Raw genomic sequence first — 13303 nt, forward strand, 5'->3', positions numbered from 1 at the left:
AAGTCTCCTTTTTTCAATTCAAAAATTCCAACTCAAATAAACTCACTGCCTTCCAATCTCCCTGATCCACGATGCACAAAACACTCATCAACCTGGTGGCTCATCACTGGGTAAAGGACAGTTTGTAAATCCCCCATCGTTTCCTATAGTGGGAAGCAGATTTAGATGGTGGCTCTAAGAGTGATGTGTCCTTGGGTTCAACAAAAGCTCAAATAAGTTGGTCAGTAGGGAGAACTGGGTTTAGGGAACATCCTGTAGGCAAGGGGTTGAAGTTGTCCTTGTGAAGTGAAAGTCGCTCAGTTGTGTCCGACTCTTTGCAACCCCATGGACTATAGAGTCCATGGAATTCTCCAGGCCAGAATACTGGAGTGGGTAGCCTTTCCCTTCTCCAGGGGATCTTCCCAACCCAAGGATCAAACCCAGGTCTCCCGCACTGCAGGCGGATTCTTTACCAGCTGAGCCACAAGGGAAGCCCAAGAGTACTGGAGTGGGTAACCTATCCCCCCTCCAGGATGTGCTGGAGGATCCTATCCCTCCTCTAATGGATCTTCCTGACCCAGGAATCAAACCAGGGTCTCCTGCATTGCAGGCAGATTGTTTACTAACTGAGCTATCGGGGAAGCCCCATAGTCACAAACAAACATACGTACTAAGTATGCTAAAGGAGTAACAACCCTACAATTATTTACTACTTTATAATAGGCAAAGCACTTTCCTATACATTTGCTAAGAAGTATAAAATGAGGAGAAGCATTAATAATGAGAAATAGAAAGAGTCCAGTCTTTAGCATGAGCCAAACAGACCCGGGTTGGATTCACCAGGTGAATCATCCTTCAATAAACTGGGTGATTTGACCTCTCTGAGCCTTCCTCCAGCTTTAACATGAGGATAATACCTGCTTTCAGGGTTGTGGGGATTGAAAATGATGCCTGTGAAACACCCAGCATATAGACTCTAGGTACACAGTAGTTATTGCTCTAGACAAGAGCAGGGTTGCTTTTGAAATTTCAGTGGGTGGAGACACAATGATGGGAGTAGTGAAAAAGATAAGGTAACCAGACATCTCTGAGTCAGGGCCGAGTGGAGTAGTGTGGGCCTGGGGAAGGGAGGGAGATAGGGACAGAAAGAAGAAAAAGGCAGCAAGGATGGGCCAGTGAAGGAAGACTAGATGGGCAAGAAGGCAGCACACAGAGTCAAGAAACTGGCTGGAGGGCATAGGAGGAGGGATAAAAGGAAGCGTGGAAAGAGCCCATCAACCTAGAACAAGGTGAAGGGCCCAGATGGGTGGCCGGGGTGGGGGGAGACCTATGCCAGAATATGCTATGGCCATGGACAGGACACACATAGGCAAGAAAGGAGGACCACTGTTACGCCTCCTGGCATCCTTAGCCATGTGGAGGGCAAGAGGCTGGTGGGTTAGGTTTGTACTTAACCGGAGGGAGTATAGTTCCCCTGAAGACTAGAAGGGTGATGGGATGTTTCGCCATTTCCACCCCTGCTCCAGCTCGGGTGGGTGTCATGGAAGTGTACTAGGGCCCTGCCCCTGAAGGGGTGGGCCTGGGTGTACTCTGCGTCACCTCCCACTGGACTGAAGTAGCACCTACTTGAAGTCAACAGGCTTGTGCTTGCTCTCGGCTACAGTGGTCAAGACTAAGTACCCCAGGAAAAGTTGGGGAGTAGGGAAGGGTGGTGGGAGAAGAGGCTGAACCAGAGACCAGCTTCACAGAGTGGGATTCTGACTCTTTTTTGCCTTCTCCAAGTGGTACCAGTGACAGAAGGAACCATTCTGAGGTTAGATAATGAGATGACTCAGGCAGGATCCCAAAGCTATTTCAGAGAGAGTTAAGGAAAGGGAAGGCAGGGCACATCCCTAAGCTTCTAAGGCACCTTGAAGAAAGCCAGCCCCCGCCCCCCACATCAAACACTCTGTGGTGGGCCCGCAGCACTGGGACCGGGAATATGGGGATCAAGGTGGGAGACCCTCCTACCTTTGATGTGAGGAACGTATCACCAAACTGACCCTGCCAACCTGCAAATGCACTCACTATCTCCCCAAGTAAGCAGGGACGTGAGGTGCTCTGCCTGCTGCCCGGCCAGCAGGCTCTGAGCAGGAAAGCCATCTGGCACCAGAGGAGGGATGCAGAGGCCAACTGGCACCCTGGACAGAGCCATGTGCCAGCTGGGCCCTGGGCAGAGATTCCTGCCAACTGGCACCAAGGCCAGAGCTTCGGTGGCTGGTCCAACTCCTCTGCATGGCCTCTGTAGTTGCTCTTCTAGTTTCTTGCACTGGAGAGTTCCTGACACACGCGCTGGCCCCTGTGTGCTCACAGGACATCCTACTGATGGCCTTGTAGGGAAAAGGCTGGCAAAGAAGCTGGCTGTGTCCAGACCTCTACCAAACTGTGCTAGACCCCACGTAACTGCAGAGCCCTTGAAACACAGCTAGTCTAAGTTCAGACCTGCTGCGAGGGTAAGACACGCTGGATGTCCACTTAGTGTGGGGCGAAAAAAGCCATAAAATCTCTCCCAATATTTGTATATTGGATCCTACCCGGTGGTCCGGTCCAGTGGTTAAGAATTGGCTGCCAATGCAGTGGACAAGGGTTTGATCCCTGGTCTGGGATGATCCCACATGCCACGGGACAACTAAGCCTGTGTAACCACCACTACTGAGCCCATGCACCCGGAGCCTGTGCTCCGAAACGAGGAGCCACTGCAATGAGAAGCGTCTGCACCCCAACCAGAGAGTAGCTCTCACTCATCGCCCCTGGAAAAAAAGCCTGTGTTTAGCAGCAAAGACCCAGTGCAGCCAAAAATAAATAAATAAAAACATATAAAAAATTTAAAAACCTTAAAAAATACTGTGTGTATTGATTACAGATTAACGTGACACTAGGTTTGATACGGTGGGTTAAATAAAACATGGTATTAAAACTAATTTTGCCTCTTTCTTTCCTCTTCTTCTTCTATCTGTTTTATAAGGTAGCTGCTAGAAGGTTTAAAGTTACATGCACGGCTTGCATTTGTGACTCGCCTCCTATTTCTGTTGGACAGCACTGCTCTGCACTGTGTTCTCTGGCTTCATTCATCCTCGTGGGAACCCTGAAAGGTAGGCAGAGCAGGGAGCAAGAAGCCCAATCCACAAATGAGAATCTGAGCCTTATTCATTCATCCTTTGCCCCATAAGTATTTACTGAACTCACTGTGGGTCTGGCACTAGGAATACGGTGGAGGACAAAGCAGGCAGGATTGAGTCTCAGAAAGGAAAACTGACCTGCCTGAGAGCAGGGAGCTGGCAAGGGGCGTGGGCAGGACTAGACCCCACACTGCAGAGGCTGAAGCCAGGGCCCTTTTCCCTATTCTCTCATGTGTAGAGAAGGTAGAAAGATGATGAGCGTCAGAATCAGATGAAAAATTCAAATCCCTTCACTTTACTTCCCTGTGGCTTTCAGGTCTCTGTAGAGGAAAGACAGTGAGCTGTGGAATCCTACATGTCTGGGGTCTAGTTCTAGCTCAGCCGCCTTAGAGCTTCAGTTTCTTCTGTTTTAAAATGGGGGTAATAACACCAAGCAAGGAGTTTTTCCGAAGACAAAGGGAGGTAATTAATGCAGCTTCTGGCACTCAATAAATGTCTTTTCTTTCTCCTTTAATAGATAGGTCCCAAAGAGGCTTCCACCAGACCTGGCTCCTCTTTGAAGACTCAGGGGTCAAGGTCAATGCTGTATAGTTCTCCTTTTCTAAATGTGGTTCTCTGCAGCCCTTCTTGACATAAAGACAAGCTCAAAAAAGATGTCTTAACTGTGCAGTTAGTATACATGGGCCTCAACACCTTGACGAGCATCTAAAAGGATGTCTGCCAACTGAAAGGTCTTTGAACCTTGTCTGGGTACTCACTCACCCCAACCCCACACTGAGTGAGACCCTCCTCCAACGTCCACACTTCACACAACATCACTGCCCATTGGCTTACAGGTCCCCTTGGTCAGCTTGAGCTCTTGAAGACAATGACCATGTTTTCCTCTTTCCCACAGCCCCTGACACACAGTTTGATGACTGCTGAATAAACGTTAAATGTGGAGTGGGGAGAAGATGGTATTTTGTAACCAGCAAAACAGAGCCAGTTATCACAGCTGGTCAGAGCAGGTCAAGGCTCTCGACTCAGTCCTTTACAAACCAGTTTAGCATCACAGAGAGAAACTTCCCCCACCCCATCGCAATGCCTGCTATCTCCACTAGGGCTGCCACAAAAAAAGCAGAAGGTTCAGTTAAAGTTGAATTTCAGATGAACAATTATTTCTTAGTACAGTATGCAATATTTGGGACACACACTAAAAAGATCATTCTTATCGGCATTTTGAATTTAACTGGGCAAACTATTTTAACTTGTTCAATTTGGAAACCCTTCAATTTTAGCTGGTCTTCTCAAAAATTATAATGCTGATCATCAGTAGAACCAGGAATGAGATGTGAGTGGGCCAGTGCCAACTGGTTACCAGTTATCTTACTGCAAAGAAGTCCCAACACCTAAGACCTGGGGGTGGAAAACAGGGAAGGAGGAGGACAGGAGAATTAGGACAAAGAGAATTAGAATAAAACCTCATGATTATGGGTGACAGATTAACTAAGTTAAACAGGTTAACTAAGTTAACAGGTTAACAAAGTCATTTATATCACAGTCCTGGAACCTAGAATCTGTCACCTTACCCTTACATGGCAAAAGGACTTTGCAGATGTGATTAGATTCGGGTTCTTAAAATGGGAGGTTATGCTGGATCAGCTTGGTGGGCCCACAGTAACAAGGATCCTTCCAACTGAAAGCAGCAAGAGGAGGATCAGGGTCAGAAAAGGAAACATAATGATGGAGATTGAGGTCTATGATGCAGCCTGAGAAGGTCCCAGACACCCTTGCTGGCCTGAAGACCAAAAACACCACCAGTCAAGAAGTGCAGGCGCCTCCTCCCAGAAGCTGGAAAAGGCAAGGATGTCTGAGCTCGAGAACTGGAAGGTGATCACATTTGTGCTGATTTGTTACAGCATCGATAAAAAACTGATACATGGTGACAGCAAGAAAAAACTGTCACAGCATTTTTTCCAGAGAAGAAAATAACTACTTCAGAGATCCCTTCCTCAGCAAAGAAATTAACAGGACTAGACAGGATACCATGTCTACTCACGTAACGCTATTTCATTTCTTCCTGACAATAACTCTGAGATAAAGTAGTACTGTCATTTCTACAGGTGGAGAGACTGGGACTCAGGATTTGTAACTTGCTTAAGACCACCCAGCCGCCGTGGCTGCTAAGTCAGACGGGGGTTTCCCCAGGCTGGGAGACGCACGTGCAGTCTGGGCTAGGGTGGGGAGGGGGCTGTGACTTTCCTGGGATCTCTACTAAGACCCCCACGTTCTTCTTTCCACTACGATCACTAACCTAACTGCATCTGCAATACACGTGCTGTGGCTTGGTTTTCTGTTTTTTGCTTCGATTTGCCTGGGAAAGTAACTGGAGACTTTGTCTCCAGTTATTCAGAATGGTATGCTTCTTGCTCTGTTTTGGTTTGCTGTCGTCAGACGCCTCAAAGCAGGAAAAAATAACATTCCCACATACTCGTGTGGCGCTTCTCAGCTTATGAAGTGTCTCCACAGCCATTAGTTCACTGGGGCTTCACTGCTGGTTGGGGAAAATGGGCAGATTTCCTTCTCCTTGTTTTACAGAGAGGAACACTGAGGCTTCAGCAAGGACAAAGGGATGCCGGCTCAGGTCACACAGCTGGAAATGGGCTCTTCTGACACCATCTGCTCACCTAAAACCTGGGAGAATGGGATAGAAAGGGGGCAGATGGAGAGACGGAGTAAGGAAGGGACCAAGATTTCTGGGTCAGCACAGCCAGGAGCCCGGGAAAGGAGGGAAGAGGGAGGGAGTTACTGATCTGTCACTCCAGTTACAGACTGGATATATCCGTTCAGTGGCTACTGGTGTGCTGGTGGGCGCCCAACCCAAATGCATTGTGGAATAGCCTATATTCCTTCTTAGCAAGTGGTCTGAGGAATTCCAGGGTGCTGAGAGTGGAGAAGGCAGACCTGTCCATTGAAAAGTGTCTTAGGAAGCTGTTCTGCTGGGGCCAGGAATGATGGTCTTCCCATACCACTCTGGGTCTGATTTTATCAAGAACTTGCAGAGCAGTCAGTCCCTAATGCAGCACAGATATTCATTTCCTGAGCACCAAACCCTCTCAATCTCCCCAACAAGCCCTGCCCACTTGAGCGTAGACTTGCAAGCTGGGAGCTGATGCTTCAGGAGCCAAAGACCTGGGCTGCCTCTCTACCCCATATCAGGGAATGCAAGGCAGTGTTTTGGAGAGAGTTTGTTTAGGAGTCAGACTGTGACTGGATTCTTGGTCTGCCGCTTAACTATCTGAACAACCCCGAGCCTGCCTTTTTTTTTTTTTTTTTTTTTAAGATTTTCCTATTAATAACGGTAACAGTCCCTACTGATTAAGTGCCAGTGCTGTGTTAGAGGCTTCACGAGTTTTATGTCATGTATCCTCATCACCTTCTGAGGTGGGATAATCGCCATTCCCATTTGACAGATGGGTGGGGGGTGGTGGGCTGAGGCACGACAGCTTAGGTGACTTCCCACAGCAAGGGGCAGGGCCAGGATTGGAACCCAGGCTGTAGTCCGAGCCTGCCTTTTTAAATCTTGATCGAGGGCATTAAATGACATAGTGTAAATCAAGTACCTTGCACAGTTCCTGACACAATAGGTGCTCTATTAATGATAGTGACCACACAAGCAAAAATTGTTATCAATGCTCAGTTTCACTAAGGTTCATGAAGCTGAACTTGTAAACTAATAAACCTAATTTCCAAGTGCAGCAGCAAAACTTTCTGCCACAAAGACAGAAGCCAAGGCTAAGCCTGTTCCTGAGTCAGTGGAGAACTCTCTCTATTGGGGAATCTATGCACAGCTCTTTGCATAAACGGCTCGCTGCCTCCCCACTGCAGGGAGCTTTGTTTGGTGCTAAGGTTTGTGAGTTTAGTGATTCTTAGGCCGGGGGGCAATACCTCTTCCTGTGTCTAAAATGGAAACAACTGCTAATTCATACCCTTGAAAAAATTGGCTGCAAAGCCAGCTTTATTGATAGAGCCGTCGGACACGAACTTCATCCACATTCTATTGGAGCTGGACTTCACATCGTCTGGCTTCTCATAGCCACAGAAGTGGCCGATCAGGGCGCTGTCTTCCGTGAAGCCGTCACGGATTTCCAGGTAGTCATATGCACAGCTGTCATGCCTTTCGATCTAAATGGAGAAACAGAGGCAACGTGGAAGATAGCAGCTCGGCCTCAAGGTTTTCAATCTAATAAATATCACTCTTAAAAACCTAACCAGGAGGCCAAGGGCCCAAGTGTGTCCTGAAACTTTTCCAAGCTGTCTCCTACTTGCTTAAGGCAAGGATGAATCAAGCTGCAAAGACATTAAGTCATGATAAACTGGGAAAAAAGAGTCAATAAAATGCCCTGGGATCCCATTCTAGACTTTTGCTTCAATGAAGGCTTTTGCTTCTGAAGGCTCTCCAGCAGCAGCCTTCAGAAAGAAGGCAGATGCAATTTCAAAACCTGCAGAGGTTTTGATACCAGATGTCCTGGCAAAATGCGCCTTGGACTTGAAATAGCCTCTTGGGTTCCTGTTTTCAACCCCAAACTGGAAACTCGTCTGTGTAGAGCAGTGTCTAAGACCAGCAGTTGCTGCTGCTAAGTCACTTCAGTGGTGTCCGACTCTGTGCGACCCCATAGACAGCAGCCCACCAGGCTCCCCCGTCCCTGGGATTCTCCAGGCAAGAACACTGGAGTGGGTTGCCATTTCCTTCTCCAATGCATGAAAGTGAAAAGTGAAAGTGAAGTCGCTCAGTCGTGTCCGACTCTTAGCGACCCCATGGACTGCAGCCTACCAGGCTCCTCCATCCATGGGATTTTCCAGGCAAGAGTACTGGAGTGGGGTGCCATTGTCGACCAGCAGTACTCACCTCAAAAGCTTGGAAGGTAAGCCCCACGTGATACCCCTCAGAAACGGTAATCCTCCAAACACATTCCTTGGAAGGTCTGTAATCATCCGGGTAGTTAGGAGATTGAATCTGACCGGCGTCTTTGTTAATCTCTCCCCCACAGGTAGCTTTAGAAAAAGAGCCAGGAGGAAGGGGGTCCCCGTCAGAGCTTATTAAGGGAGTACACCGCTAGGTGGCTCCACTTGCCAACATTTTCATTTCCAATGGACTGATGCCTCCAGAAAGGCATAGTTCCCTGTGTTTACAACTCTGAATTTTTCTCATATAAAGAAAATAACCATGGAGAGTAGTGGCTCTCTACCTTTGCTGGGCATCACAATCACCTGGGAGATTTTTTCAAGCTCTGGGAACAGGGGCCACACCCCCAGAAGTTCCAATAGTGTGCAGGTATGGGGGGGTGGTGTTGAGGGAGGGGTCCCAGAAGCAGTGATGTCTGACTTCCCTCGTGACCCTGATGCAGAGGAAGGAGGGCCACGGGTAGAGACTGATGTATACATATGCACACTCGTGCTATTTCCTTTATAAAAACAAAACTTGGGACTTCCTGGGTGGTCCAGTGGCTAAGACTCTGAGCTCCTAATGCAAGGGGCTCAGGTTTGATACCCTAGTCGGGGAAGTAGACCCCACATGCCACAACTAAAAATGTCCCACATGCTGTAACTAAGACCCGGTGCATCCAAATAAGTAAATAAAAAACAAAAACATGGGCCTCTCCAAAATCACGATCTAAGTCCCCAAGGGACTTTTCCTCTGGGGGAGGGAGGGCACAGGGTTATGTAGCCAGAGAGACCCAATATGTAGAATAGACGGAAGCAGAACTGCCCTGGTCGCTGCTGCCTAGAGCCCAGACCTCTTGGTTTCTTCAACCACCATGGTGGCCTCACAGGCCCTTCCAAGAAATTAGTTGGAAATTTCTGGACATTGTCCAAAGTCCTTGTTTCACAAATGAAACTCAGAGAGGTTGGATTCTTTGCTCAGAATCCAACTCAAAGCTACTCAGAGGTGGCTTGCATTTCCACAGGTTCTCTAAGCCCCCAGCACTGTCCCCGCTGGAGTCTAATGGGCGTTGAGCAGTGTAGTGACAGGTAGACTGCCTGTGCTGAAGGGAGCCCAGCTGGCCTCTCTGCTTCCAGACATGGAGAGAGGGAGTGGTGGCTACCCCACCCTCATGGCACCGGCAGCTGCTTCCCGGGCCAGGGTGGGAAGGGCTGCACGGGAAGAACAGAGGTACGTCAGGAGCCATACTGGCGGCCTCTCCCCTCCTGAACAAACCTTCATATACCGCGAAGAAGCCCTTGCCCAGGATGTTGCTGCTGCTCCGGAATTCCACCCAGAGGCGGCTGTCCGTGGAGGTGAGGGGCTCTGGGACTTTGTCGCCACAAAACCTACCTGGGAAAGGGAAAGAACTGTCAGGCTGCTGGCAGATGGCAAGGAGGGGCTCAGCACAAGCAGAGAGAGAGAGAGGGCGGTGCTGCTTCAGATGAGGTTCAAGGGGAGCAGTCCTCACTGGAGGACTCATCCTGTAGCACTGAAGGATGAAAAGCTGGAATGGAAACAGTGACTGCTGGTGTGCCTCCTTCCGGAGAGTCTCAGACGCCCATCAACGAATACCCAGCATGTGGCCTCTCCCCTGCCAGGGGGTCACGATGAGTGCTAAGGGGTAGGAGGACATCTCAGCAAGGCCAGGGGTGGGGTGGTGGTCTGAGCGAGTGATGAGGGTCCCCCATTGTATTTCTACTACATACATAGCCTTCTATTTGAGGGGCATGCCTTATACCTTCCTTGCCCCAGGAAGGGTTGCCAGAGGACACAAGATGACGTGATCAGATCTTCTTGGCTTTTGAATTCCACGAGTCTGGTCACAACACCAAAAATTTAGGGAAGTACTCAGTAAATAAGAGCACATTGCCTTCCCCTTGTTGTCTTAGAAAGATTCCTGGGATGGAGAAGCAAGGGGCTAGGGGGCAGAGAATTGGAGAGGGCACCATGGGACCTCCGAAAGGACCTGGTGCCCCAGGTGGACAAGGGTGATCGATGCCCCAGGGAGGTTTAAGGAGTTGGGAGGAGCAGAGATCTGTAACCCCGGGAGCAGTTCCTGGCAGAGCCTTGAGGGCAACAAGACCCTGGATCCCCCATGTCCCACCTGGGCTCAGAACAGGAGTGTCTATATGGTTTCTTAGGACATTAGGGCAGGAGACAGGCAGGCAGAGTTCTTCAGGAAAAGCAGGACAGGATGGCAGCAACAGAACTCCTGGGAAGGGGATAGAAGGAACCTTCCCATGGCCCAGAGGGCCTGGACAGTCATTGACTGTCTCCCATAGAACGTCTTCTAGGGAGATACAGACTCGGCACTGATCTACATGGGCCTGGAGAAGTTGAGACAGGATAAGGCACAACAGCCACTTAGATGCCAGAGGACTGGAGACTAGAGGGGGATGAGGCCGAACCAGGAATGCCAGTCGGGATAGCAATGCAGATGCCCCTGGGACACCAGGCCCTGGCACAAAGTGTGCCCCCTACCGGCACTCTGGTGGGGGGACACAAATTGAATTCAATTAAGTTCCCACTATCTGATGCAAAGGGGCTCATAATTGCTATTGAACTTGTGTTATTGAATATACAAATAAATGTGTATTACTTAAGCTTATGAATACATTCTATGAAATCCGGACCTTTGACAGAGGAAAAGGGGGAAGGTCAGGCCTTCCCAGAGCACGGTCATCCTTGACTATTGTCACTTCCAATGCCACATAAGGACAGCAGCACAGCAAGAACAGAGATGGGGGTGGGGCGGGAGGTGGGCTGAGTCACACTGATCAGCTCACAACACAGACCAGCCAAGGTCTATTTGGATGGAAAGCCCATGGTTCTGCCGAGTGCTAACAGTATGAGTCACTCAAAAGTCCATTTAACATTGTGGGGGAATGGGGAATGACTGTGAATGGGTATGGGTCTTCTTTGAGGGCTGATGAAGATGTTCTACATCTGTGGTGACGGCTGTACAAATCTGTGAGCATGCTAACACTGCTGACATGCGTGCTTTAAATGCAGAGTTGTATGGTGCGTGAATTTCATCTCCAAAAACCATTTTAAAGTTCATTTGACAGGTAGTTAATGGGTATCCTTCTATTGCCCTTCTGAGAAATGCAGGAGTGAGATGGGGAGGAATAAAAGCCACTATATAATAAAAGCCACTTGCTATTGGCCAACGGGGGTCAACACAGAGGTGTTAAGGGTGACACAGAGGGTAGAGGCTCCTAGTTCAGCTCAGTTCAGTCGCTCAGTCGTGTCCGACTTTGCGACCCCATGGACTGCAGCACGCCAGGCTACCCTGTCCATCACCAACTCCTGGAGCTTGCTCAAACTCATGTCCATCGAGTCAGTGATGCCATCCAACCACCTCATCCTCTGTTGTCACCTTCTCCTCCTGCCTTCAATCTTGCCCAGCATCGGGGTCTTTTCCAGTGAGTCAATTCTTCACAACAGGTGGCCAAAGTATTGGAGTTTCAGCCTCCTTTAGGATGGACTGGTTGGATCTCCTTGTAGTCCAAGGGACTCTCAAGAGTCTTCTCCAACACCACATTCAAAAGCATCAATTCTTTGGTGCTCAGCTTTCATTATAGTCCAACTCTCACATCCATACATGACCACTGGGAAAACCATAGCTTTGACTAGACGGACCTTTGTTGGCAAAGTAACGTCTCTGCTTTTTAATATGCTGTCTAGGTTGGTCATAGCTTTTCTTCCAAGGAGCAAGTATCTTGGAAGGCTCCTAACCTTCCAATTCTGGCTGCCTGTAGCCTTTTGGATCTGGAGAGCTTAATAAGATGAGCTGAAACTGTTGTGGAGAATCAAGCAGGGAAAAATCCATCAGATGCTTCTACACTTCCAGTAACAGCTCCTTCAGCATCACCAGTTAGTACCAATTAGTTTTTGGAAAACAACATGTAAACCTGGGGAGGTATTTCTCACCAGTGAGGAGACAGAGCCGCTGAATGCTGGTTCACAAAAGGAACGGTTTCTCAGCCAAACCCAGTTTCAAGTCCAAATTCCTCCTTTTAAAATCCCAGCTGTCACAGCTGCTGGGGATGTTTCCAAAAGAGAGAGGGACTTCCACCGCCTTGTTGCTTAAGAACCCAACCAGATGAGACTGAACCACCCACCCTGGGGCCACAGGACACCTGCCTCCGCTCCACTATCTGGGAGGAGGTAGAAATGAGCAGCTCAGCTGGATTTACTGCCTTGTGCTCGTGTGCTCAGTCGCTCACTCTTCACAGCCCCGTGGACTGTAGCCCGCCAGGCTCCTCTGTCCATGGGGATTCTCCAGGCAAGAATACTGGAGTGGGTTGCCATGCCCTCCCCTCCAAAGGATCTTCCCAAACCAGAGGCTGAACCCAAGTCTCCTGCATTGCAGATTCTTTACTGTCTGAGACACCAAGGAAGCCCCTTTACTGCCTTGGCAGAGCTAGACTTGGTAGAATAAATCACAAATTATTTCTAAGCAAAATCTCCCCAAATCACCTTGCAATTCTTAATCTGAACCTCCTGCACTGTCCCTAGACTGGTGTCACCAGACTCTTACCTTCACAGTAATGGTTCTAATAAAAGCCCCCTTTTAAACTGAGCTACTCTATACCAGACACTGTCCTATGCACTTTATATAGATTATCTATTTGTCTCCCTACTACCTTTTGAAGTAGGTGCTATTATTAATCTCGTTTCTGAAAAAAAACTGAGCCTTGGAGAATTTGAGTTGAATTATATTCAATTTATAGAGGAGGAAATGGCAACCCACTCCAGTATTCTTGCCTGGAGAATCCCATGGACAGAGGAGCCTGGAAGGCTACAGTCCATGGGGTCACCAGAGTCAGACACGACCGAGCGACTAAACCACTACCACCATACTCAAGTTATGCTCAAGATTGTAACCCTGGAGTAGGAAATGGCAACCCACTCCAGTATTCTTGCCTGGAAAATTACATGGACAGAGGACCTTGCAGGCTGCAGTCCATGGGGTCACAAAGAGTCAGACATGACTGAGCGACTGAGCACACGGGTGCACATTCAAGATTGTAAGTGCAGCAGGATTCGAACCTAAGCAGCCTGAGATCTTGACCTTCAGCCCCAGTCTAACCCTCTTCATCATGCTCACCATTAGTGCCGCCCACCATCCAAAGGAACGTCTCTGTTTAGGACTCGGTTCTAAATACTGTACATTTTTGGATCAATAGACATCAAA

The 13303-nt window shown here is 48.8% G+C and overlaps 1 protein-coding gene across 1 annotated transcript in view; it reads right to left on the minus strand.

Moving 5' to 3' along the window:
• The window catches only part of TLL2 (tolloid like 2), a 151524-nt gene that overhangs the window by 19172 nt on the left and 119049 nt on the right, over positions 1-13303 (minus strand). Inside the window, exons 11-13 of the mRNA XM_019953203.2 lie at positions 9337-9453; positions 8026-8171; positions 7106-7301 (exon numbers count right to left, since the gene is read on the minus strand). Of these exons, the coding sequence (XP_019808762.2) occupies positions 7106-7301; positions 8026-8171; positions 9337-9453 (459 nt within the window). The remainder of the gene's footprint in view (positions 1-7105; positions 7302-8025; positions 8172-9336; positions 9454-13303) is intronic.

This window comes from Bos indicus, chromosome 26 (genome assembly GCF_029378745.1).
Source record: "Bos indicus isolate NIAB-ARS_2022 breed Sahiwal x Tharparkar chromosome 26, NIAB-ARS_B.indTharparkar_mat_pri_1.0, whole genome shotgun sequence".
Taxonomy (NCBI): domain Eukaryota; kingdom Metazoa; phylum Chordata; class Mammalia; order Artiodactyla; family Bovidae; genus Bos; species Bos indicus.